The sequence below is a fragment of the Gouania willdenowi genome, chromosome 6, assembly GCF_900634775.1.
Source record: "Gouania willdenowi chromosome 6, fGouWil2.1, whole genome shotgun sequence".
Taxonomy (NCBI): domain Eukaryota; kingdom Metazoa; phylum Chordata; class Actinopteri; order Blenniiformes; family Gobiesocidae; genus Gouania; species Gouania willdenowi.
The window spans coordinates 56,492,021-56,514,971 of record NC_041049.1 but is presented as its reverse complement, the minus strand read 5'-3'; the positions used below and the strand labels follow the sequence as shown (position 1 = coordinate 56,514,971).

The 22,951-nt window shown below is 39.9% G+C and overlaps 1 protein-coding gene across 3 annotated transcripts in view; it reads right to left on the bottom strand.

Moving 5' to 3' along the window:
• Nucleotides 1–22,951, bottom strand: part of ndrg4 (NDRG family member 4) — an 87,402-nt gene that overhangs the window by 27,311 nt on the left and 37,140 nt on the right. For 2 of the 3 annotated variants that reach the window (XM_028448824.1, XM_028448826.1), the window contains exons 2-4: nt 15,630–15,720; nt 10,388–10,546; nt 6,461–6,499 (exon numbers count right to left, since the gene is read on the bottom strand). In XM_028448824.1, coding sequence (XP_028304625.1) covers nt 6,461–6,499; nt 10,388–10,546; nt 15,630–15,707 — 276 coding nt within the window. In that variant the 5' untranslated portion in view covers nt 15,708–15,720. The remainder of the gene's footprint in view (nt 1–6,460; nt 6,500–10,387; nt 10,547–15,629; nt 15,721–22,951) is intronic. The other variant, XM_028448825.1, reaches the window with a different exon arrangement.

The window sequence follows — 22,951 nt, the reverse complement described above, 5'->3', positions numbered from 1 at the left end:
GAGAAAATGTTTTGGCGTGGTGCATTACGTTTAATCTGATTGGTCGGATATGATGTGATGCATTTGATTGTTGTCTGGTCATTTTATGTTTTGTTGTTTCACAATGTCCGTTGATCATTTAAAACAAATATAATAATAATTTACTCAGTATCGGTTGGATGTAGGAATGTAATGAATTACTTTACTTCTTTTAAAACGTACTTATGTATAAGTAAAATTACTGATTTAGAAATATATTCAAAAAAGTACAAGTTACTATTGGCTGCTCAACTGAAGTCAATGCACGTTCAAGATAGTAAAAGTGCAATGGCAGACGTTCCGCCAGAATTCCCCCATCGTAGCACAATGGTTACACGGCAAAGCAAGTGGAAAAAGTTAGACCGATGTGGAGAAGAAACAGTCTAAAAACACAAACATATTCAGGCAGAAGAAACTTGACAGAGGTCAGAGGAAGAGCGATTACAGACGGGATAAACCGCTTGTAAACCTAAGAGAAGCATAACTAAGAGAACATGCACAATTCATTTGCAGTCTGGACGTGAAGTGGAGTGTTACTGTTACTATTTACTGTCCTCACAGCTGTGAGGACAGGAAATACAGGCTCACAATAGCATAGAATCACTACAGATTGTTACGTGCTTTCAAATCTCTAAAACGTCACAAAACTATTGAATAACACAAGATAAAGTCTTTCAAAATTGTCACTATTGAGAAAAATGTCGCTAAGAGCTCCACGGTTGTGTGGTTCACGAGGAAACCGAGTTCAGCATAGTTATTTCTATACATGTCTCACAATACTACATACTGCAGCTTTAAGGTGTGCTTCTACATTCAGTGAAGCGCAGCTCTTCATCAGCTAGATAACAATGGTGGGGGGATACATTGTGCAACAAGATACCACCATGACAAAGCTTAATTTGTGCCAGGTCCTGCCGGAGCGCCCAGATTTTGAACTGACATTTATTTGATTGGATCCAGCACCTCATTTAAAAAATTAAAATAAACTTGTAGCACCTCATTTTCTTTTAGGTGTTTAGATTACATTTACACTGGAATTTTCATTGTACACACACAAAAAAAAAAAAAAAAAAAAAAAAAACTGAGCGCGAGTGGAAGAAGAGAGCACCTGCCTCCAACAGACAGGACAGAGGAAGAGAACTATCCAGGGGACATGAGGAGGACTCATGGAAAGAGAGAAGAGGAGACGATTGTATCAAAATTTCCCACGGGCCATACGGGCAGCTGTGGGGGACCCAGTGAGATTTGTTTTCCTAGGGCCCAAAAACCCTGGCAGCGGCCCTGTATATGCTATATGAAAAATACAGCAATGGAGCAAACAGCAAAAGGACTTTTTTACCCTTTCACTTGAATAAATGTATTTCTCCTTTTTTTTATTTGCCTGGAATAAAACCTTTTCTGTGTCAAAGTTTTCAGTCATTCAGGTCTTGTCTTGTTCACTTATTAATAGATAATGGACTTGCTTAAAAATATCCCTAATCCTAACTCTATCCCTAACCCTAAAATGTTTATTTTTGTCGGAAATGTATTTTAAAGGTGGAATTTGCCATGTTAAAATGACAAAAAAAAAAACCCATGTTAGCGGTGTAGGGTTAGCGGCCTAGCGGTGGTCCACTCTATTTTCCTGGCATAGTGGTAACACAGGCACAAAGCGCTTATGTAGTAAAGCTCCGGAAATTTATCTATACAGTCATAGACGTACCTCCAGACACTTTCTAGTTTTACTTTCTAGTTTTATTGTGAAGGCTCGCTCTGCGCCTTTAAGATCTTTTGCCCCGCCCCCTTACTCTTGTTTGCTCCGCTGCTGCTGCTATGGCGGCTCTACTCGGCTGCTCTCACTGTGGCATCGGCATTGTCAGCTTTCTGATTAAAAATAATCGTTTAAATAACCCTCCATAGAAAATAACCGGACCGATATCTTCACCTATAACCCCGACATCTCCCCACTCATCGGTGAGTCGATCCACGTTGTATTTTTAATGCATTTTGCGTGTTTGTGTCGTCCCGGACTCCATTGAAACTCCTGCTAAAATTAAGCTAACATTAGCTCTGGAACACACATGGTCAGTCTGACCATTTCCACTTTTATTTTAATAATCCTTTTACTTTGCAATTTATTACTACAGCTGAATTGTTTATTTGACAGTATTATATTAAGATAATACTTCACTTTTTGTAATTTTGACCGGTTTTGACAATCTCTTTTACTTTTTGAAATAAATGCCCAAGCGGCTATGTGGTTTTGAATAGGCTTCGACCTGTTGAATGAATTCAATGAATTAGTTATCTGTTGCGCAACAACAATGATTTAATTAGAAAATATATTGAAGAAATGCACGTTTATGATATGGCTTAGCTTTACAGCTAATGATTTTGATTTAAAAGTGCACTTTAATTATTTTTGAACAATGAATGTTTATAATTAAGCTTCAAATTTAGTTACCTTGATATGGATTTTTCTGCTATGATTTATAGCATTTATTTAAAACTGTTTATAGTACTTAAGCAAATTTATTTTGCTTTTTGACTAATTGTTTTTGGCCTTGTTTTAGAGGTCAGGTTTTTTTTTTTGTTAGTTCTGGATCACCTACGACTTTCAACCACTAGATGTTAAACCACCACCCAACCACCGCTGCATCGCGGTAGGAATATCTGATCTTTTTGTTTCCTTGGACACTCGGACGTTATACTTGGATTATACCCTGGGAATTTTTTTTGTTTTGTATTTTTTTCCCCAATGCGAAAGACTTTGAACTGAACTTTGACTACTAAGCAAATATTGTCTTTGTGTTACAGAATATGATTTAATTAAATACTACATTGTAGGCTATCGTTGCTCCCCCAACTGCCACTGATGGAATTTAAGTTAGGCTACTGATGACAGTGATGTTGATAGGTTTTCAATGTAGTGAGTCCCGGGACCCACAGGTGGTGATTTGAGTGGGTCCATGGGAAATTCAATGGGTCAAAATAAATTTATTTCTATTTCTTATATTCTTCTATTTCTTAAATTGTAGTGTTAAACTCTCTTAATGGTGGTATGATATGGCTATAATTAGCAGATATATTCATGTATGTTCAAAATGTATCTGAAATTAATAGAATTTCAAATCTGAAAAGTTTATTCCACAACAACTGTCACAGTGGCAGGTTATATTGCACTTTTGTAGCAACATAAAAGAGCATAAAGAACATAAGTTGTTGATCACAATGTATCGTACCAAGCAACATCACTGCTTAGTAATAAGAAGTTCGTATCTTTGACCTAGGGCCATATAAAATCTGTTTTATTTTTTTCTAAATTCCACTCCTGTGAGGAAAAAAAAAATACTAATAAATAAAATAAATACCTCCTAATTAAACAAAAATGTATGTAAAAAATAAAGTAAGATACAATTAAAAGGTAGATTTTTTAATTATTTATATGTCATATAAAGAAGTATGAGAACAGCATTAATGTCACCATATTTCCTCTCAGGGAAGTTTTGATCAACTTAGTTTAAATTAACCTAATTTAAATGATCCTATCTTCTGTAGCTCTGATGAGATGTTGTTTCCAATGTAACTTTCTACTAACATTGTTCCAACGGACTTTTGTTTTGTAAACCGGAAGTTCCCAGTGAAACTGTTGTACTTCAGGTAGCTTGCTGACTGTGAATGTGAACCTACGAGGCACGGACTAAAGGCTGGAATAAAAAGAACTAACAACACGGACTGAGTTCTTCTTAGTTAGCCAGGCACAACAGTTCAAACACTGAGCAGGGGAAGATGATTAAAGCTGATCACGATTTCACGGAGCACCGCTGCGCTACACGAAAAACGGACGGAGCTTTCAGGGGGGAGGGCGGTGCACTTAATAAGCGGTCCCAGGAAACATTTTGAAATGAATTCCGCGTTAACTTGCTAGTTGTTGTTGTAGCGGCTAAACTAGCATGTACTCAATGGGATCATGTCTGCGCTGAGTTAAAGCTTAAAGGGGTCCGCTGAAGGCTAGGTTTATTTTGCTAGTTACTGTGATTTTAAACATAAGTTGTTCGCCATGTGTTGTTTTTCATGGGAAAAATTAGGTGTGTCCCTGGGACGCACGGATAGTGGATTTAGTGCGTCCTTTCAGATTTGTATGCGTCAGGGACGCAGGACGCGTACCTAGCAACATCACTGTGATAATATTGAATAAGGGTGGGATGATACTAAGTTCACAATATGATGCAATAGACGATAATGATCTGGAGATAATGATACAATACAATGTTTTTTTGAAAGGATAAATGGACCAAAAATCTTGCAGTTGGAAAATATCCATGTTTTTATTCGACTTTAACTCTGGGCATACTGACATACATGTTTTACATTAAATAGTCAGGCTGGGCGAATTTGCCTAAAGAAAAAAAATCTCAGATTTTTTAAAGAAAGAAATTACTTTGTTTATGGCTCCTCTCTCAGTGGGTACACCAGAGCGCTTGACCTCTCTCTCCCTGAGGATGGAGAGATGGAGCGCGCTCGCGGCTCCGCCTTGGGTGTTACGGACAATATCGAAGGATTACAGACTGCAGTTTGCATCTGTCCCCACTTCTGGTCCCCAAATGAGGGGGGTCCGGGATCCGTCCCATCCTGGACCTACGGGCCCTGAACAAGTACTTCAGGAATTACGCATTCAGGATGCTCACGCATTCCTCCCTACTGCGTCTGGTGCGACAGGGCGATTGGTTCATGTCTGGCAACCTCAAAAATGTGTATTTTTACATTCCAATCCCCTTCACAGAAAGTACCTACGGTTTGCTTCCCGGGGGGGTGTGTTACGAGTACCGCCTTCTGCCTCTCTTTGAGCCCAAGGGTGTTTGTGAGCTGCACAGATGCTGCGATCGCTCTGCTGAGGAGGCCCGGCATTCGCCTGGTTACGTACCTGGACGATTGGCTGTTTTTGGCACAATCAGAGGCGATGGCGCACACTCACATTCTGCTGGATCACCTGTCAAATCTGGGATTTGTGGTGAATGCGGAAAAGAGCGTGTTGTCCCCTACACAGGAAATAATTTTCCTGGGTCTGTCCCTGCGCTCTGTGCCGTTCACCGCGCGTCTTTCACCGGAGTGGGTGAAGACGTTCGAGGCATGTATCAAATTGTTTCGAACGAGCAAATCTGTTGAGTTCAGGTTGTGTCTTTGTTTACTTCGGCCATCCTCGTGATCCGCCTTGGTTGCCTTCACATGAGGAATTTCCAGCTGTGGGTGGCCTCACATGGGCTCAATTCTGTGCGTCATGGAGCATAGAGGGTTTTGGTTTTGTCAGAGTGCGGCGCGGCTCTGCGCCACTGGCGTGCCCCGGGCTTCCTCACGGACGGGGTGCCTATGGGCATCGTTACGTCCAGGAAGGTGGTCTCCACGGACGCTAGCCTGACAGGCTGCGATGGGACCCACGAGGGCGAGGCTGTGAGGGGTTGCTGGGATGCGATCCTCCAGCGCACTCACCTAAATTACTTGGAACTGTCAGCGATGTTCCTCTCGCTGATCCACTTCCTTCCGTCTCTAAGGGGACATCATGTCCTGGTGAGGATAGACAATACCATAGCGGTGGCATACATCAACCTTCAGGGCGGGTTGCGCTCACGTTGGTTGCTGTCACTGGCACGCAAACTGATCCTGTGGAGTGTTGGGCATCTCCTCTCGCTGAGAGCGACGCACGTCCCGGGATCATGAACGTGGGTGCCGACCTATTATCCAGGGGCGCACTGCTTCATGGGGAATGGATGCTGCACCCAGAGGTGGTGCGGCAGCTGTGGGCCCGTTACGGACGGGCCGAGGTGGAGTTCCCACCTTTAGTATCTAAGGTAATTAAGAATAATTGAAAGCTACAGCATTCAACACATATTTCCTTAATCTAATTACAACAAAATATACTGCTGAAGAAAGTGTTATCAATACTTTTTGATGAACTTCCAATGCATAGCTTCACTACTTAATACCTGTCGGCGCGCCACCTTTAAATTGGTCGAATACCATTGACTGCAAGCATGGTGAGTAGTTTAAATAAATAGAGGCTTGATGTTTAACCAAAACTTTTAACGTCTTGCTACAACTTATCTTAAAACAAGCCATAGCATATAACACGAGAGAGTTCTACAAACTTCATTAAGCACTGGTGTGATGTGTTCCATGAGAGCATTTACCTGATAATGTCAACAAGGAAGCAGCACATTTCTTTCAAACTCAGAGAACAAACTCACATTGCTGTAGTTTAAAGAAAACAAACTTTTTTAAAATGTCATTATCTTTTTTTAGCTACTTGTATTTTTCACTGACAGCACTTTCTTGTAAAAGCAGCTTTTTATCATTTAGTTTTATATTCAGCATAAAAATAAACATCGTTTATTCAGAGGAGTGTCAAAGAAAGATGAAGGAAAGCACACTGGAACAGTAAAAACAGAGGTGAAAGAATTTTACATACCTTCCAATCCCCTGGGGGCATGAGCTGCTCACAGCTATCCTGTAAAGAGAGACACGTTTTAAGATAGAGAAGAAGACCAAAAATGAATAGCATCAAAACAGGAAGGGGAACATTTTAAACCTTTACATTGAGATTATCATAAAGTAATGAGAGTTTCACTGGTTGGGGCTGAAAACAGAGAAGAGGCTCCAGTAGTCGACTGTAGGTCCGAGACCAAACAGACACACACACACATATGCAAAATACAGTTTCTGTACTTCATAGAATCCTTTAATGCTCTCTTCTAGCACTGGAAAAAAAGCCACTTTGTTTGAAATATCTCAGGATGAATCTCTAATCTCAATAAAGGTGTTCCCAAAGGTAACAAAAGCAGACTTGTATTTATTTTCTAATGAAATTCCAACTTGGAGTTTAATTTAGTTTATTTCTTAATTTATTTTTTATTTTTTTGTCATGACTGTGTTACGGCAATTATTATATTAATCATCATATCATCAAAAACAGTTTTTAATGTGTTTACGCACAATGCATTATCCATTGTACTTGTGCACAGAAACGTTGTGTGGTAATATACTATCAAATTGAACAATTTGTAAGTTCTTCTTCATCTCTGGGATATTTTCTCGTGTCGTTAGGGTCACAGAGCAGATAATGCATATGCACATGCTAGATAGCTAGAATTGACAAGAAAGCGCCTCCACACACGCACACACACACTCGCACATACACACACAAATACACACACGCGGGCTCATCCTCTTTCTCTCTCAGCTATAAAATGTGATTATGAACACACGGAATGAGAGGACGCCTGAAGCAAAGGACACGCCCGGGGGGGGCGGAGTAAATGGACCTCGGGGGAACCACTTTTTTCTTGCAATGGGGACAATTCCTGGGACACCACACCATCTTGGACTCACATTAGCATGATAGGCATATTTTGATGAGAACTCTGTTTTCTTTTCTTTCTCTCAACGCAAGCGAATATTTAATTTTCATTGAGATGCAACAACTTGTCTCTAGACATTTTGTCATAAATTATCTTTTTTATTGAGGGTTTTTCTCCTTTTTATTGCACCAACATTGCACAGCAAACAAACTTAGTTTTTATGAAAGTTATGGACAAAAATTGCTCTAACAATTGTTACAATGATTCTCAGTGACACACCACTTAGTGCTGCATGCCGTAGAAACAGGGTTGTTGGTTCGAACCTTAGTTGTGTTCAGTTCAATTCATATTGAGCAAATTACAACAACAGTCACCTCGAAGCGCTATGAAAATTAAAAAAAACCCAACAAATCCACATGAACATGTATTAGCTACAGTGGGCTGTTGTGTATGTTGTGCTTCTATTTGTTTTGTCTTTCTTAGTTACTCTGCTTGTAACTGACAGTCTGTGCGTGTTTGAGGGATTGGGTAGACGATGCACCTCCTTGTCTCCACCCAGGTGTGACCACCCTACTGATTGCTTTCCCTTCACTATTTTGAAGGACACAGACTTTTTGCTGTTTCGTTGTATGTTTTGTCACGCTTGCCAGATCTTGTCAACCTGCTGCTGTTGGTTGTTATAGATTAGTTTTTCTACTTTAGGGGCTTGTACTACGATGCTGGATGACTATATCTCTGTTAGTGGGCTTCAAACTGTCACCCTCACAGAGCAGCTGTACTATGAAGCTGGTTATCAACATGTTAACTTAAGATTTCAGCCTGGCTACATACATGCTGACATGAAACGGATGGAGATTGCAGCGTGTGACCAATCACAATCACGGAGAAACCGTGCAGAGCAACTTACTGTACATCACAATTGAGGAATAATTAAAATCCATGATTCATACTACAACAACACTGTTATAGTAGCAAACAGGAAGGAAGGTATGCTGACATAATTGACCAAAGTGATACATTTGTGTGATTATACAATATAAATGAATTGGAGAATAAACAAACACTGATCAGTTTCACTTTATTACAGAACAGGCATGTTTCTATTATATATGCTTATTAATGCATTAACTGGTATGTTAGTTAATGTTAGTTAATACATTATAATGATTATATAACATTATTAAACTGTTGACTGTTTAAATATTTGCCTTAACTAATGTTAATTAAGGGAATTACTAAGCATTAACTGCTTATTAATGCATTAACTGGTTTGTTAGTTAATACATTATAATGATTATTATAACATTATTAAACAGTTAATGTCTAATGCCTTAACTAAGGTTAATTAAGGGACCCTTATTGTGAAGTGTTGCCTATTATTCTAACCCTAATTGGCTGAAAGAGGCAGATTTAGTTAATACGTCATTGTGCAGGTGCAGTGCTGTGTTCAAACATGAGATGGCACTCTTCTCTTTGCCACACACACACACACACACACACACACACACACACACACACACACACACCGATGACTAGAGGGAGGATGTCAAGTAGAATAAAACCGGATGTGATGGACTGAGAGGTTTTTGTGAGTGCAGTTGGACCCTGAGGGGACCGTGTGCTTGTGCTGTAAGGGAATCTAACATGGTCACAACCATTGTGAGGATAAAATGAGCCTCTGAATTTTGTGTTTTTTCTTGTGTATGCATGCATAAACAATCCATTTTAACATATTTACAGAAAAGCTATATGTCTTCACAAATGTGATTCATCTTCATCCAGGAGGAGCAGGTGAGCAGAAGAAGAAATGCATTCCTGGTTTCCCCATTAGAGTCAATAATACTTTGGAAATAATAAATACTTAAAATGTGTAATGCTGCCTAATATAAAGTTATATTTCCATAAATGTAAATATTAGCTGATCTTTGTTCCTAATACAAATGTTTTAACATTGTTATGGCTCAGTTTATCATTTACAGACGTAAACTATATCACAACTAGGTTTAAAATAGTATTATGCTACAACATGTTCAGTTAAAGCAGTGGTCTAACGGTGTAACTGTGATATATGGTCTATGGCAGCGATTCTCAACTGGTGGGTCGGGACCCAAAAGTGGGACGCGGATCCGTACTGGGTGGGTCGTGGACAGCTGGTCAAAAATAAATAAATACTTCACGCCTCTCATGTTGGACTTGTCCATTATTTTGAAAGAAACTTTTCTTTTGACAGACATGCTGTGAAATGCATGTTGCACAGGAAAACATATAGATTTAGGTTTTTTAGAAATATTACATGGGTTTTTAACAGCTATTTTTGAAAAACTAAATTTGGTTGGTTGAATTCTAAAAAAAAAAAAAAGTGGGTCGCGATTTCATAACTGTGGCAAAATGTGGGTTCCAGGATGAGACCAGTTGAGAACCCCTGCTTTATGTATGACTGTGTAAATATTGTACATTACAGTAAATATAGCTCATTATATACATGGAAAATCAAAGGAGAAACCATTCCTCATAAAGATCAGGATATATACAGTATATGTTCTACAGGAAGGCACTAATGACATAATATTTTAATATACCACAACCAAGGTTAATACAGGTCTAGACTATAGCTCGTAGTTTATAAATCATAGTTATCATATTAGATTTTCCCTAGACGCTAGTTGTTAAAATGTGGTGTTGTCATATCTTTGCCAAGGAGTTGATTATTTCAGCGCCGTTTGTTTATTTGTCTGTTAGATGGATTATGTCAAGACTGTTTTTTTATGGAGTTTTAACCAAAGATAGACCTTATGACATTGAAGATTCCATTCCATTCCACACGATTGCTGGTCGTGAGTGTGCACGACACACAATCTAGCAGAGAATCGCACGATCCCACAAAATAGACGCACAAGTCGAAAATCGGCTCAAAATGGGCCAAAAAGAGCACAATGTATGCCTGCCTTTAGTGTGCTTGTTGTTTAGGGAATCTGTTAAATGTCCCGTGTGTTGTGTGTTTGAATCAACCACATATTTCTATTTGCTCTGGTAGTTACCGGAATGACCCCGCCGGTCCGACGGCGAGTCTGGCGGAGCCAGTGGCGTGCGATGACATGCCAGCGGTGAGGGGGGCGGCTGGGGGGAGGGGGATTGCTCGGGGCCGCAGGGCTGGCAGGGCTCGGAGCCCCCCCTGATGCCTCCTCTCCTTTATCCTGCTGTGGTGCAAGACAAAAAGATTGCTATTGGAAAACAGTGAGGGCAGCCATAGCAGCAACATGTCATCTACACAGAGAAGAGATGCAGATCATTAAAGGTACAGTTAGCAGCAATAATATGGACAGACATGGAAAGCTCAAAGCCTTTGTTGGAAATAACTTCAGAATATACTAACCACTAATCCATTGGTTGGTTAAAGATCTTTAAGAGGTTAATGATAAGAACTCTTAATTTGAAATCCACAAAGGTCATGTAGAGGCTCATGCTTCAGTAAAAAAAAATCACTTTCTCCTTTGAGTGAAAAGGTGTTTATTTGATTGACGGTTTTTGCCAATGAGAGATTTATAGATAATTGATACCAGTGAATTTGACATGTGACTTGATGTAGAGTGAAGGCCAGTTTACAAGAAATTACATATTACAATGATGAGCATTAAAAAATACATTTATAACATTGCATTAAAAATCAGTCAATTTATTGAGAAGATGCTTTGCGGTGTATCGGTAGATCACATCGCCGTAGAGCCTAGGTTCCCAAAGTGAGGTACGGGTACCCCCAGGGGTATGCAAATAGGAGGTATGTGAATGAAAAATAAAAACAATAACATTGGAAACTAGAATATAAATAACGCAGTATATATTAATGCTAGGTGAATGTTAATGCCAGGTTAATGTTAATGCTAGGTTTTTGTTATTGCTAGGCCAATGTTAAGTTAATGCTAATGTTAGGCTAATGCTAGGTTAAAGCTAATGCTCGGTCAATGTTAAATTTAGGCTAATCTTAATGCTAGGCTAATTATTTTGCTATGTTAATGTTAGGTTTGTTATTGCTAGGTTGTTGCTATTGCTAGGTTAATGCTAGGTTTATGCAAATGCTAGGTTAATGTTATTTGTAGGCTAATGATAATGCTATGTTAAAGCTAATACTAGGTCCATATTATTGCTCGGCTAATGCTATTGCTGTGCTAATGTTAATGTTGATGCTAGGTTAATGCTTCTGCAAGGTTGTTGTTATTGCTAGGTTAATGCTAGATAATGCTAATGCCAATTATAAGCTAATGCATTGTGTGTCCATATCAAATAGAAAATTAAAAAATCTAAATGCTAAATGTTAAATCTAAAGCTTTTTTGGTACTTCAGGTTAATTTGCATATTAGCTAAATATTTAGTTTCACTCATGACATTTAGATTTACCATTTAGATTGAAACTTAACATTTAGATTTCACGTTGACATATTTTACAAGAAAGAAAATATCACAATGTTCAAATATATTGCTGTAAATCTGGTCAAAAGTAAAAATTCAGATGTTTTTAAAACGTGGTTAGTTGCTATATGTTGGGGAAAGTTACTGTTCATTTTAGCAAGCACAACTTTACAATCGGCACCCCATAAGAAACAGTATAATAATAGTAATAAATATAATATGAGGATGAATGTGAACATATATACAAGGAAGGAAACCATTTTTGTGTCTTGAAAACATTGCCTGGTAGAATCAGAAAGGTTTTTAGTCTCTAAGTACAGTTTAAAAACAGCACAAGGAATTTAACTTGGCAGGATAAGTTGTTCATGACCACATATAAGGCCTTCAGTGCTAAACTACAGCACTCTGAACTACTGTAACTGCCAGGCACACTGACTTGTTTCTGACACACTGACAAAGTGAGTCATGGCTGTTCGGTCAGTTATTGCGTTTGCTTCCGGTAAAACAAATCAGTGATTTGTCAGAAGCAGAGGAAAAAATACTGATTGTTTTGTTGATGCCTGTTTTCATGCTCCTTTGGGGACTAATGACCCTGTTGACTGTTTATTTATCACAACAAACTGCCTCCATATAATTGGCCATTTGGAGCTCCCATTCATTTCATCTTTAGTCAATCAATGCCTTTGATTTAACCATATTTATTGTGTTCATTTATGCAGTTGGATTGGAATCAAGAAAAGTCTGCAGCAACCATTTTTTTCCCCACATGCTAGACTCTTTGCTAAATTAATCACAATACGTCCTGTTTGTCATCCACCAAACAACAAACAAGAGGAAGAAACCCCGGCTGTTTTGGCATTGATTAAGACAATTTGGCACATTTCTATGGTTGTAACACAGAGACAGGGCAGGCTTTGCTGCTCATGTCGTAAAATGTGTTTTTTTTTTACAAATTCCAGTCATGAAAAGTTGCCTTTTCAATGGTGGGATTTATTAAAAAGAAACACTTTTATGCCAATGAATATATCAGTTAATTATAAACAGCCATTTCTGTCTTTTTATACTGTATTTAGTTAGTTAGTAATGGTTTGGAAGTCTACTCGCCTAAAGATAAACAAACAACACTTCAGAACGGACAAATGCATAGTTTGAAATGTGAAGCTGGTGTCTAATTACAAAGTATTTTTGATGCATCTTAGTTTTGGTTTACTGTGGGGTCATTTTTATTCCAGTTTTGAACAGATGTTTTCCCAGAGAAAGACGGCTTTAAAGCAGTGGTCCCGCAACCATTTATGGCCAGCATGGCTCATAAATGGTTGCGGGACCACTGCTTTAAAGCTGCTGACAACAATCCCTAATATTTTTAAAACTGTCTAACATCCAAAAGTTGTTTTCATCCACTACCGATGCCAGTGTGCTCCCAAAGACACTGTCAAAGTGACTTCCCAACACATTTCTGGTGATTCGCAGATTGAAAGTCGTGTCAAAACCATGGCAGATGTTGATATTGGGGCTTTCCACTGAAACACCTGGATACGAACAAAATATCACGACTCGCAGGATGACGTCATATAGAAGGAAACACCATAAACAAACCATAACAAAATGGTATCAAGCGAACCACTGTCTTCCTTGTCTGGTGACAAAATACAAGAAATCACAACAAGAATGAACCACACAAAACAATAGATTCTACTTCCTCTGTGTCGGCACAGATTTAGCCTTTTCTTGCCAGAATGTGTTATGAACCTTTTCTGCTTTTCCACCATTTTTACATTCTTCTACAGGAATCCCACTCCCTTTATGCAATGCGTTAAACTTTTCAAAAGGTCAATTCACATGACCCTTTGTCAAGAAACCCAATGTTTGTGATGGCGTCAAAAACAATCTGGCGCTTTCAACCTTTGACATTTGTTTGAGAGTAAATTCTCCTGTTTTGTGGAAGAAATACCTTTGATTTATTGATCTATGAGGCCTACACTATATCTTTATCAATGTTAAATGAAGTGATGGAGATCATTTAAATTCATATTTGACTAATTAAAGGTAATATTGTCGCCATAACAACATTTTAAGCTTTCATATATATATAAAATAGCAGGTGCTTATACAATAACACACTAAAATAGATGCGAATTAAGCAAATTATGAACAAGTAAGGTTTCAAGGAGATAATTTTGCATATTTTGAGTGTTGGCACTGCATTTTGCCTAGACAAGAAAATGATTTCATCCATTTTAAACTGATTTTAAATCAGCATATTCACTGTAGGAGCCCACATACAGGACTGTTACAGAACAGATCAGGTTGGATTTTGGCAGCAAAGAAGAAAAAGCTGCTTCAATTATATGAGCATCATCAAAGTCATTTGGACTGGAATTATAATCATCTCTAGAACAGACACTTGTCCATCCGCCATGTCTGAACTGCTTCCAATCATTCCTCTAATAAAAGGCATTGAAGAGCTCCTCAGACTGCCCCAGCATGTACCTGTGGCTTAGGTATAATTGGTCTTTACATAACTGGAACATGCTTGATTGTGGTTTAGGAACAAGCTGTTTTTCTTCCATTTGCTCTTAGAGTTGTTATCAAAAGGTTACGAGTACATAGATTTATTTTCTTCTTTTCTCCACCACTGCTTAAGAAGTCCATTATGTTTACCACCATGCACAAGCCATACACTTTATTTTTATTTTTACTCCTCCAAACTAATTACTGGTAGGTAGTAGAAATGTGCCAATACATTGATTGTTAGATTAATTGTGATTCGACACGTGACGATTCGATAACGATTCTTAAATGTTAAAAATGGGTTGTTTTTACATAATAACTAAATGATAGGAACACGATCGCTGCTTGTGGAAGGAAAGTCGCACATGTGCCGCCCGGACATCTGAAGGAACGGATGAGGTGAAGGAGGCTGCTAACTCTTTAGCTACAATTACTGATGAGGGAGATTCACTCATCCGGATTAATAAACTAGTGTTTGATAGAATCAAATGCTGTATCCTATGATTTCAAAGTCTACCAGGAGGTATCTGTGCATTCTTGGCACCAGTGTCTGCTTTGATTGTGCATAGCGAAATGTTTAATTTTTTGTGGGAAAAATCTCAGATTTTTTTAAAGAAAACTTTAAAATGCATAGAACAATCCCAAAATAAAAAAGTAAATGAGGCTTTTGCAACAGCAACTTCAATTTTCTGATTAAGAAATCAGATGTAAATTACATATTTTATAACATTACAATTAAAACGATAATAAACTCTACCCTTAGCATCTCAGCATAATGTGAATAAAACATTAAACATGCCTGTGGCACACATATAGCCTACTCAAAGGGTAAACACATGTAAACAAAGAGGGGGCTGGCTCACGTCGAGCTACGATAACCCACAAGGACGGAACGCGAAAAAGTCCAAAAAAACTGGTGGGGAAAAAAATAATAATTTAAATAAATAAATAAAAAATCTCATTTGCAAAATAAAAACAATTTTTTATCTATAAATTTGATAAATTGATTAAATCAATTTTTTTGCCCAGCCCTATATGATTACTGTTGGTTTTTCTGATTTGAGATAACTAAAGATAATGGTGATTAATTAATGGATATTGACACATTTACCTTTTTTAAAGTATGAAGTAGCCACAAAGTGAGGTGTGGAAATAAACATGAATTGGCATCGAAAATTGTGATAATCATTAATATTGTAATAAGTGTTGATTAATCGAATCGCACCTTGAATTGTAATCGAATCAAATCGTGGGGTTGCTTTGATGGCACACCCTAGTAGATAGCTGTACACAGACAGCTACTGTATGCATGCTGAGAAAAGGAGGTTTAATGGAGACAAACACAGATGAACCTGGCCCACCGACCATGTCCGAGTCGGTTCCTCTCTGCTCCGGCAGCAGGGGCTTCTCCTCCGTAAACTGCTGCTCCTTCATCCCTGCCATCCTGGACAGCGACCTGCAGCCAAACACACATGCACGGTTAACAAACAAATAAAGTCAAGTGCATTTGCAGCTTATTCATGACAGCCAATGTATTCCATGTTGACGGTGACTCATGCACAAAGCCTCCTTACCAAAAGCTTCTTCAGGTTTCAAACTACGCGTCATCATTTTTTCCAGCAGATACTTATAGTTTGCATGAAATATGAATAATCGTAACTACACAGTATACGATTTACATTTTTGCCAAGACATTCAAGGACAGTGAGTCGTGTCCTGGGGCCATTACAGTGCTTCCTTGGCTGTTTGCCCTGACTCACTGTGTAGCTGAAAAATAAATCCGCTGTCTTCCACACAGCAGGACGCTCTACCCTGCAATCCATCCATCCATCCATCCATCCATCCATCCATCCATCTATCCATCTATTCATGACCATCAGCGTGTCATTGGTGCAAAGATGGTCTTTATTTCTACCAAGCACTTGAAAAGTCGCTTTACTTAAACTGTTTTGTTAATGATTATGAAAATGATTATTTCCTTTCTTATATTAGGAGATTCTAGGGTGATTATTATTGGGTTAGGATTACGGTTTGGATTTCTGCATTTTAGCTCTGCATCTGATAACCTTTGCATTAATAAATACTATGGTATGGATTTCCAATTGTAATATCAGAAATTGGTCAGTTGTTACTTTGCACTTTAAAACATATTTTGTATATTTTGTTTTTTTTGACTTTGAGGTTATTATTTTTGTTCAGATTTTCTCATTATTTTTTTTTATTTATTCAGTTCAATTGTATATGATCATGTTTAATTTAAACTAGTGGTTTAACTGTTAACCTGGATGTTTGCTTTAATAAATACTAGGGTGTGGATTTCTGATATTAATATCAGAAATTGGTCAGTTGTTATTTTGCACTTTACTGTATATATTTTGTATATTTAGTTTGTATTGGTTATTTGGTTATGTTTAACTTAAACTAGTAATTATTTTGCACCTAAAAATATATTTTTTTGTTATTGGTTTTATTGAGGGTATTTCTCAAGTCCTTCTAATTTATTATTTTAAATAATGTATTCAATGGTAGAATATTCCAATGTTTAAGGTTTAAATCCATTGATTAATATCACTGGTGGAGCCTTTTCCAACATTTCTTACATGTATTTACAGAATCCCAGTGGTTGTTGTTTTTGCTTGGGTAAGATAAAGTCTCATTCAGATGCTAAAAAATGATGCCAAAATCACAATGACACGCCAAGATCGGAAAGGCACATCAACACACAGAGCCGAGAGTCGGAGCACATCAGTATAAGAGCAGTGCCTGCGATCATGAGTCATGACATCACTACTCACTCTGGAACACAAAGTTCACGAACAGCTCAGGGCTGAGTTAGCTTTGGAGCCACTCTTTACTCTCTTCCACTGGGTCATTGTAAAACTGATGGTGTTTATTGCTTTTACGCAATAAGAGAGTCGTTTGGGGCCGCTTTTCTTCCTTTTATATGATGTTAGAAAGAAAGAAAGATTTATTACATTAGCTTGTGTCACCTCTGAAAATAAAAGCTGACAAAGTCCTTTAGTGACTTCTGAACTGCCCCGAGCACACCAGCAGGACCCCTATGGGAGCTGCAGATGCATATACACTGGTTTATGACCCTTTACAAAATGAGCTCATGTCTTCCTGCAAGTTTTACTCCCTCCTCTAGCAAGAACTCTTCTCAAAAACAACCCCAGATATCACGTTTGTAAAAATAAGCCAACTAAATGGGATTTTCACTTTTTAAAAAGCTTGATTTGGAACAGAAACCTGATGTTTATTTAAAACCTAGAGATGTCTATGTATGACCTACACGGAATAGCATACATTATTATACATTTGGTTTAAAATCCCACCCAACTTGTAAAAAAACATCAACAGTGCATAGATTTGGATAATCGGTACAAAATAATTACTCATTAGTGTGAAGGGGGATATAGGTTTGAGCTTCGTCTGTCCGTGCGTCCATCAGTCCGAGTTAAAAGGGACAGCTTTTCTCAGAAACTGTTAAAGATACGATAACCAAATTTGGTGCATGGCTTCAGGGTATCAATACCTTGATGGAGTTCGAAATTGAGAAGCACGCAGTTATTTTTTCCAGAGTTATTGCCCTTTTTCCATTTCTGTTATTCTGTTTGAGGTATCTTCTAAGGGGGCAGCTTTTCTCAGAAACCGTTTAAGATAGGATAACCAAATTTGATGTGTGGATTCAGGGTATCAATACCTTGATGGAGTTCGAAAATGAGAAGCCTGCAAATATTTTTACCGAAGTTATTGTCCTTTTTCCATTTTTTTTTTAACTGTTCGAGGTATCTTCAAAGGGGACAGCTTTTCATAGAAACCGTTTAAGATAGTAATTTTTATATTCTGATGTGATAATATTGTCTTATGTATACATCTAACTTCTTAGATTTAGGGCTTTTATAGGAAAAGGTTGTGCGTTGTAATGACAACCAATCTGGTGGGGGATGTTGATGACTGTCTTCTTGTTAGGCATTTAACTCCATAAAACCAAAAGAAAACCTATTCACGTGGGCCCTATTTTAACAGTGTAAACAGCTTTAGGACCTGTTAGGAGGTGATGAGTGTAAAACTCTTCATCTTTATATTTTATTATGACTGCTATGAGTTGACTTATTGTTGTATTTTGCACTGTTTAAATAAAGTATAATAGTCTGTACACAATGCTATTCTTTGTGCACAGGCATTGACTATAAATCTGCTGTATCACAAACACACAACTTTAATGTAAAATCACTCCTATTATTTTCACTCTCTTTGCATCCAAACTATAGTAGGACTCATGGATCAATAAATCAAAGCTCTTTAGCTTGAGAAAAAAGATGTAAAAGGTTGAAATTGCCACCAAAACGTTTGTTTTGATCGTTATTGTAAACACTTGGTTTATTGTCGGAAAAGTTTCATGTATTGCATTGTAGGATGTGGAGTCCTATAGAAGGGTGCATAGAAGTGTTATTACTGAATTTGGTAACACTTTATTTAAAAATGCATGCATAAGGCTGACATTACGCTGTCATTAGCATGAATAAGGTGTCATCAAGGCTCCCATTCAGTGTTTGCTAAATTAGGAAATCTTTGGAAATATGTTGGTATTTTTTGAGTTAGGGTTTAGGATAACTTAGGGTTTGGGCAGGGGTCTGCAACCTGTGGCTCTGAAGCCAAATGTGGCTCTTTGACTATTTTGCAATGGCTCCCTTTAGCTTTAAAAAAAAATGTTTAAGTATAGACTTATTTTCTTACAGAGGCTCTTAATGATTAATGACAAGTGAAATGATGATATAATAATTTGTTAACCTAAAAAAAAATTACTCCGCCACCTTTGTACTTCACCTCCTGTATCTACAGACCATCAACTTTGCTGCACCTGTGGCTAACTTTAAGTTTTAAATCACTGGTAAGATAAACTAAACCAACATAAACACTATTCTTCATGCTTTATGTGTGGCAAGAAATGAGCAGTTAGCATGTGTTGACCGACATGATCATGTGTTGTCAAATTCAAGTTACTTTTTGTAGCCTTTCAAATACATGAACTAAAAAAAATGTTCTTTATAGAACATTGTGTTCATGTAAACTGAGATGCGTATGAATTTGAAGATGCAAGATACTGTTTTATTTCTTTGATGTCAATTTTATTTATTTTATTTTAAACTGTTTTTGTTTAAAATGTCTTACTTGAGAAGGTATTTTTTTTGGCTCCGGAAGGATTTTAATCCAGGTGAGATCAGGCAAAATGGTTCCTTTCAGAGTAAAGGTTGTAGACCGCTGGGTTAGGGTAACAAACAACACTTAATGACAGCCTTCATGACACCTTATCCATGCTAATGACAGGTCAGCCTTAGGTATAAAACTTGAAATAAAGTGTTACATTTAATTCTTAAAGTGATTTCTTGTGTTTGCCAGTAGAGATCAAAACAAACTTTTGAGCGGCAACATCAACCGTTTAAATGTTTCAATTTTTTTCTTTATCTGATTAAAGGTTCTCCTGACATTTGCCAAGCTGACATTTGGCAAAAAGCAGAAATGAATTTGACATGCCCATTAACTCCCACAATTGAATTTAAAGATGGAATCTTACCCTAACCTTTACCATCTTAAAGTACCCGTAATTTGTGGACATACAGACATGAGAATGTTGTGATAATGTCTAATATTCTTCTCTCAAACTACAGTTGTCCTCTATTGCCCGCCCTCATCCTCTTTAACAGCTATTCGGCATTATCTCTACTTTTTATCCAGCACCCTTAAGGAGACACAACCCAGACACCTCTGACAGTCACTCAGGCAGCAGCCGATGACACGCGTTAGCGTGGGTGACCCCACAGTGTTCAAGGTGCTACTCAACGGGAAAATAAAATCAGTCCACCCAGGGAAATTGCTGACATTTATGGTGGCACAATGTTTTAAAGTAAAGCACCAGCTGCAGATCCATAGTTCATTAGTGTGTATCACTGACAGGGACTGGACACACACACAGGGGAGGATAAGGAAACATTTAGCTCATTTCTTCTTAAGTCACTTGGGGATAAAATGTTTTTTTGTATCTGATATGTGTTGATCCAAGGCAAAGGCAGCTTCTACTATAGACGTTAAACTTTTATTGGTTTTTCCTGAGCTTTACTTTCCTGTCGTACACTTTATTCTTCACTTGTTCTTTGATTGTTTGGAGAAAGAGAACAATGTTTGGATTGTAAATAAGATATTACAGGTCCTTAGCATGATGATATTAATAATTGTTCTTATCATACAACTTATGTTTATGCACAGATAGTTCTGGAAGGTCAAAGATAGACATTTTTGCTTAGATATATTCAAGTCAATTGAAAGCTAATAATATAAACATACATCCATCCATCCATCTTCTCCCGCTTAGCCGTTTCCGGGTCGCGGGGACAGCATCCTCAGTAGGGAGGCCCAGACTTCCCTCTCCCCGGCCACTTCCTCCAGCTCTTCCGGGGGGACCCGAGACGTTCCCAGGCCAGCCGAGAGACATAGTCTCTCCAGCGTGTCCTGGGTCTTCCCCGGGGCCTCCTTCCGGAGGGACGTGCCCTGAACGCCTCACTAGGGAGGCGTTCAGGGGGCATCCTAATTAGGTGCCCGAGCCACCTCATCTGGCTCTTCTCGATGCAGAGGAGCAGCGGCTCTACTTTGAGCCCCTCCCGAATGACTGAGCTTCTCACCCTATCTCTAAGGGAGAGCCCAGCCACCCTACGGAGGAAACTCATTTCGGCCGCTTGTACCCGTGATCTTGTTCTTTCGGTCATGACCCAAAGTTCATGACCATAGGTGAGGGTTGGAACGTAGACCGACCTGTAAATCGAGAGCTTTGCTTTTTGGCTCAGCTCCCTTTTCACAATGACGGACTGGTGCAGACTCTGCATCACTGCAGACGCCGCACCAATCCGCCTGTCGATCTCTCGCTCCATCCTTCCCTCACTCGTGAACAAGACCCCGAGGTACTTGAACTCCTCCACCTGGGGCAGAACCTCATCTCCAACCCGGAGAGGGCACTCCACCTTTTTCCGGTCGAGAACCATGGACTCGGATTTGGAGGTGCTGATTCTCATTCTGGCCGCTTCACACTCGGCTGCGAACCGATCCAGTGAGAGTTGAAGGTCACGGTATGTTGGAGCCAACAGGACCACATCATCTGCAAAAAGCAGTGATGCAATACTGAGGCCCCTGAACCGAACCCCCTCAACGCCCTGACTGCGCCTAGAAATTCTGTCCATAAAAGTTATGAACAGAATCGGTGACAAAGGGCAGCCCTGGCGGAGTCCAACCCTCACCGGAAATGATTTCGACTTACTGCCGGCAATGCGGACCAGACTCTGACTCCGGTCATACAGGGAACGAACAGCTCCTATCAGGAGGTTCGATACCCCATACTCCCGGAGGACCCCCCACAGGAATCCCCGAGGGACACGGTCAAATGCCTTTTCCAGGTCCACAAAACACATGTGGACTGGTTGGGCAAATTCCCATGACCCCTCAAGGACCCTGCTGAGGATGTAGAGCTGGTCCACAGTTCCACGGCCAGGACGAAAACCACATTGCTCCTCCTGAATCCGAGGTTCAACTATCCGGCGGACCCTCCTCTCCAGTACCCCTGAATAGGCCTTACCGGGGAGGCTGAGGAGTGTCATCCCTCTATAATTGGAACACACCCTCCGGTCCCCCTTCTTAAAAAGGGGGACCACCACCCCGGTCTGCCAATCCAGAGGCACTGCCCCCGATGTCCACGCGATGTTGCAGAGTCGTGTCAGCCATGACAGCCCCACAACATCCAGGGCCTTGAGGAACTCCGGGCGGATCTCATCCACCGAGGAGCTTTTTAACCACCTCGGCAACCTCAGCCCCAGAGATAGGAGAGCCCACTCTCGGGTCCCTGGGCCCTGCTTCCTGATTGGAAGGCGTGTCGGTGGGATTGAGGAGGTCTTCGAAGTATTCCCCCCACCGATCCACAACGTCTCGAGTCGAGGTCAGCAGCGCACCATCCGCACCATACATAGTGTTGACGGTGCACTGCTTCCCCCTCCTGAGACACCGGATAGTGGTACAGAATCTCTTCGAAGCCATCCGGAAGTCGTTTTCCATGGCCTCACCAAACTCCTCCCATGTCCGGGCTTTTGCCTCGGTGACCGCCGTGGCTGCACTTCGCTTGGCCCGTCGGTACCTGTCTGCCGCCTCCGGAGTCCCACAGGCCAAAAAGGCCCGGTAGGACTCCTTCTTCAGCTTGACGGCATCCCTCACCCCCGGTGTCCACCAATGGGTTCGGGTGTTGCCGCCACGACAGGCACCGACTACCTTGTGGCCACAGCACCGATCAGCCGCCTCAGCAGCAGAGGCACGGAACATGGCCCACTCGGACTCAATGTCCCCCGCCTCCTCCGAGACATGGTTGAAGTTTTCCCGGAGGTGGCAGTTGAAGCTCCTTCTGGCGGGAGACTCTGCCAGGCGTTCCCAGCAGACCCTCACTATACGTTTGGGTCTGCCAGGTCTAACCGGCATCCTTCCCCGCCATCGGAGCCAACTCACCACCAGGTGGTGATCAGTTGACAGCTCCGCCCCTCTCTTTACCCGAGTGTCCAAGACATGCGACCGCAAGTCCGATGACACGACTACGAAGTCGATCATCGAACTGCGGCCTAGGGTGTCCTGGTGCCAAGTGCACATATGGACACCCT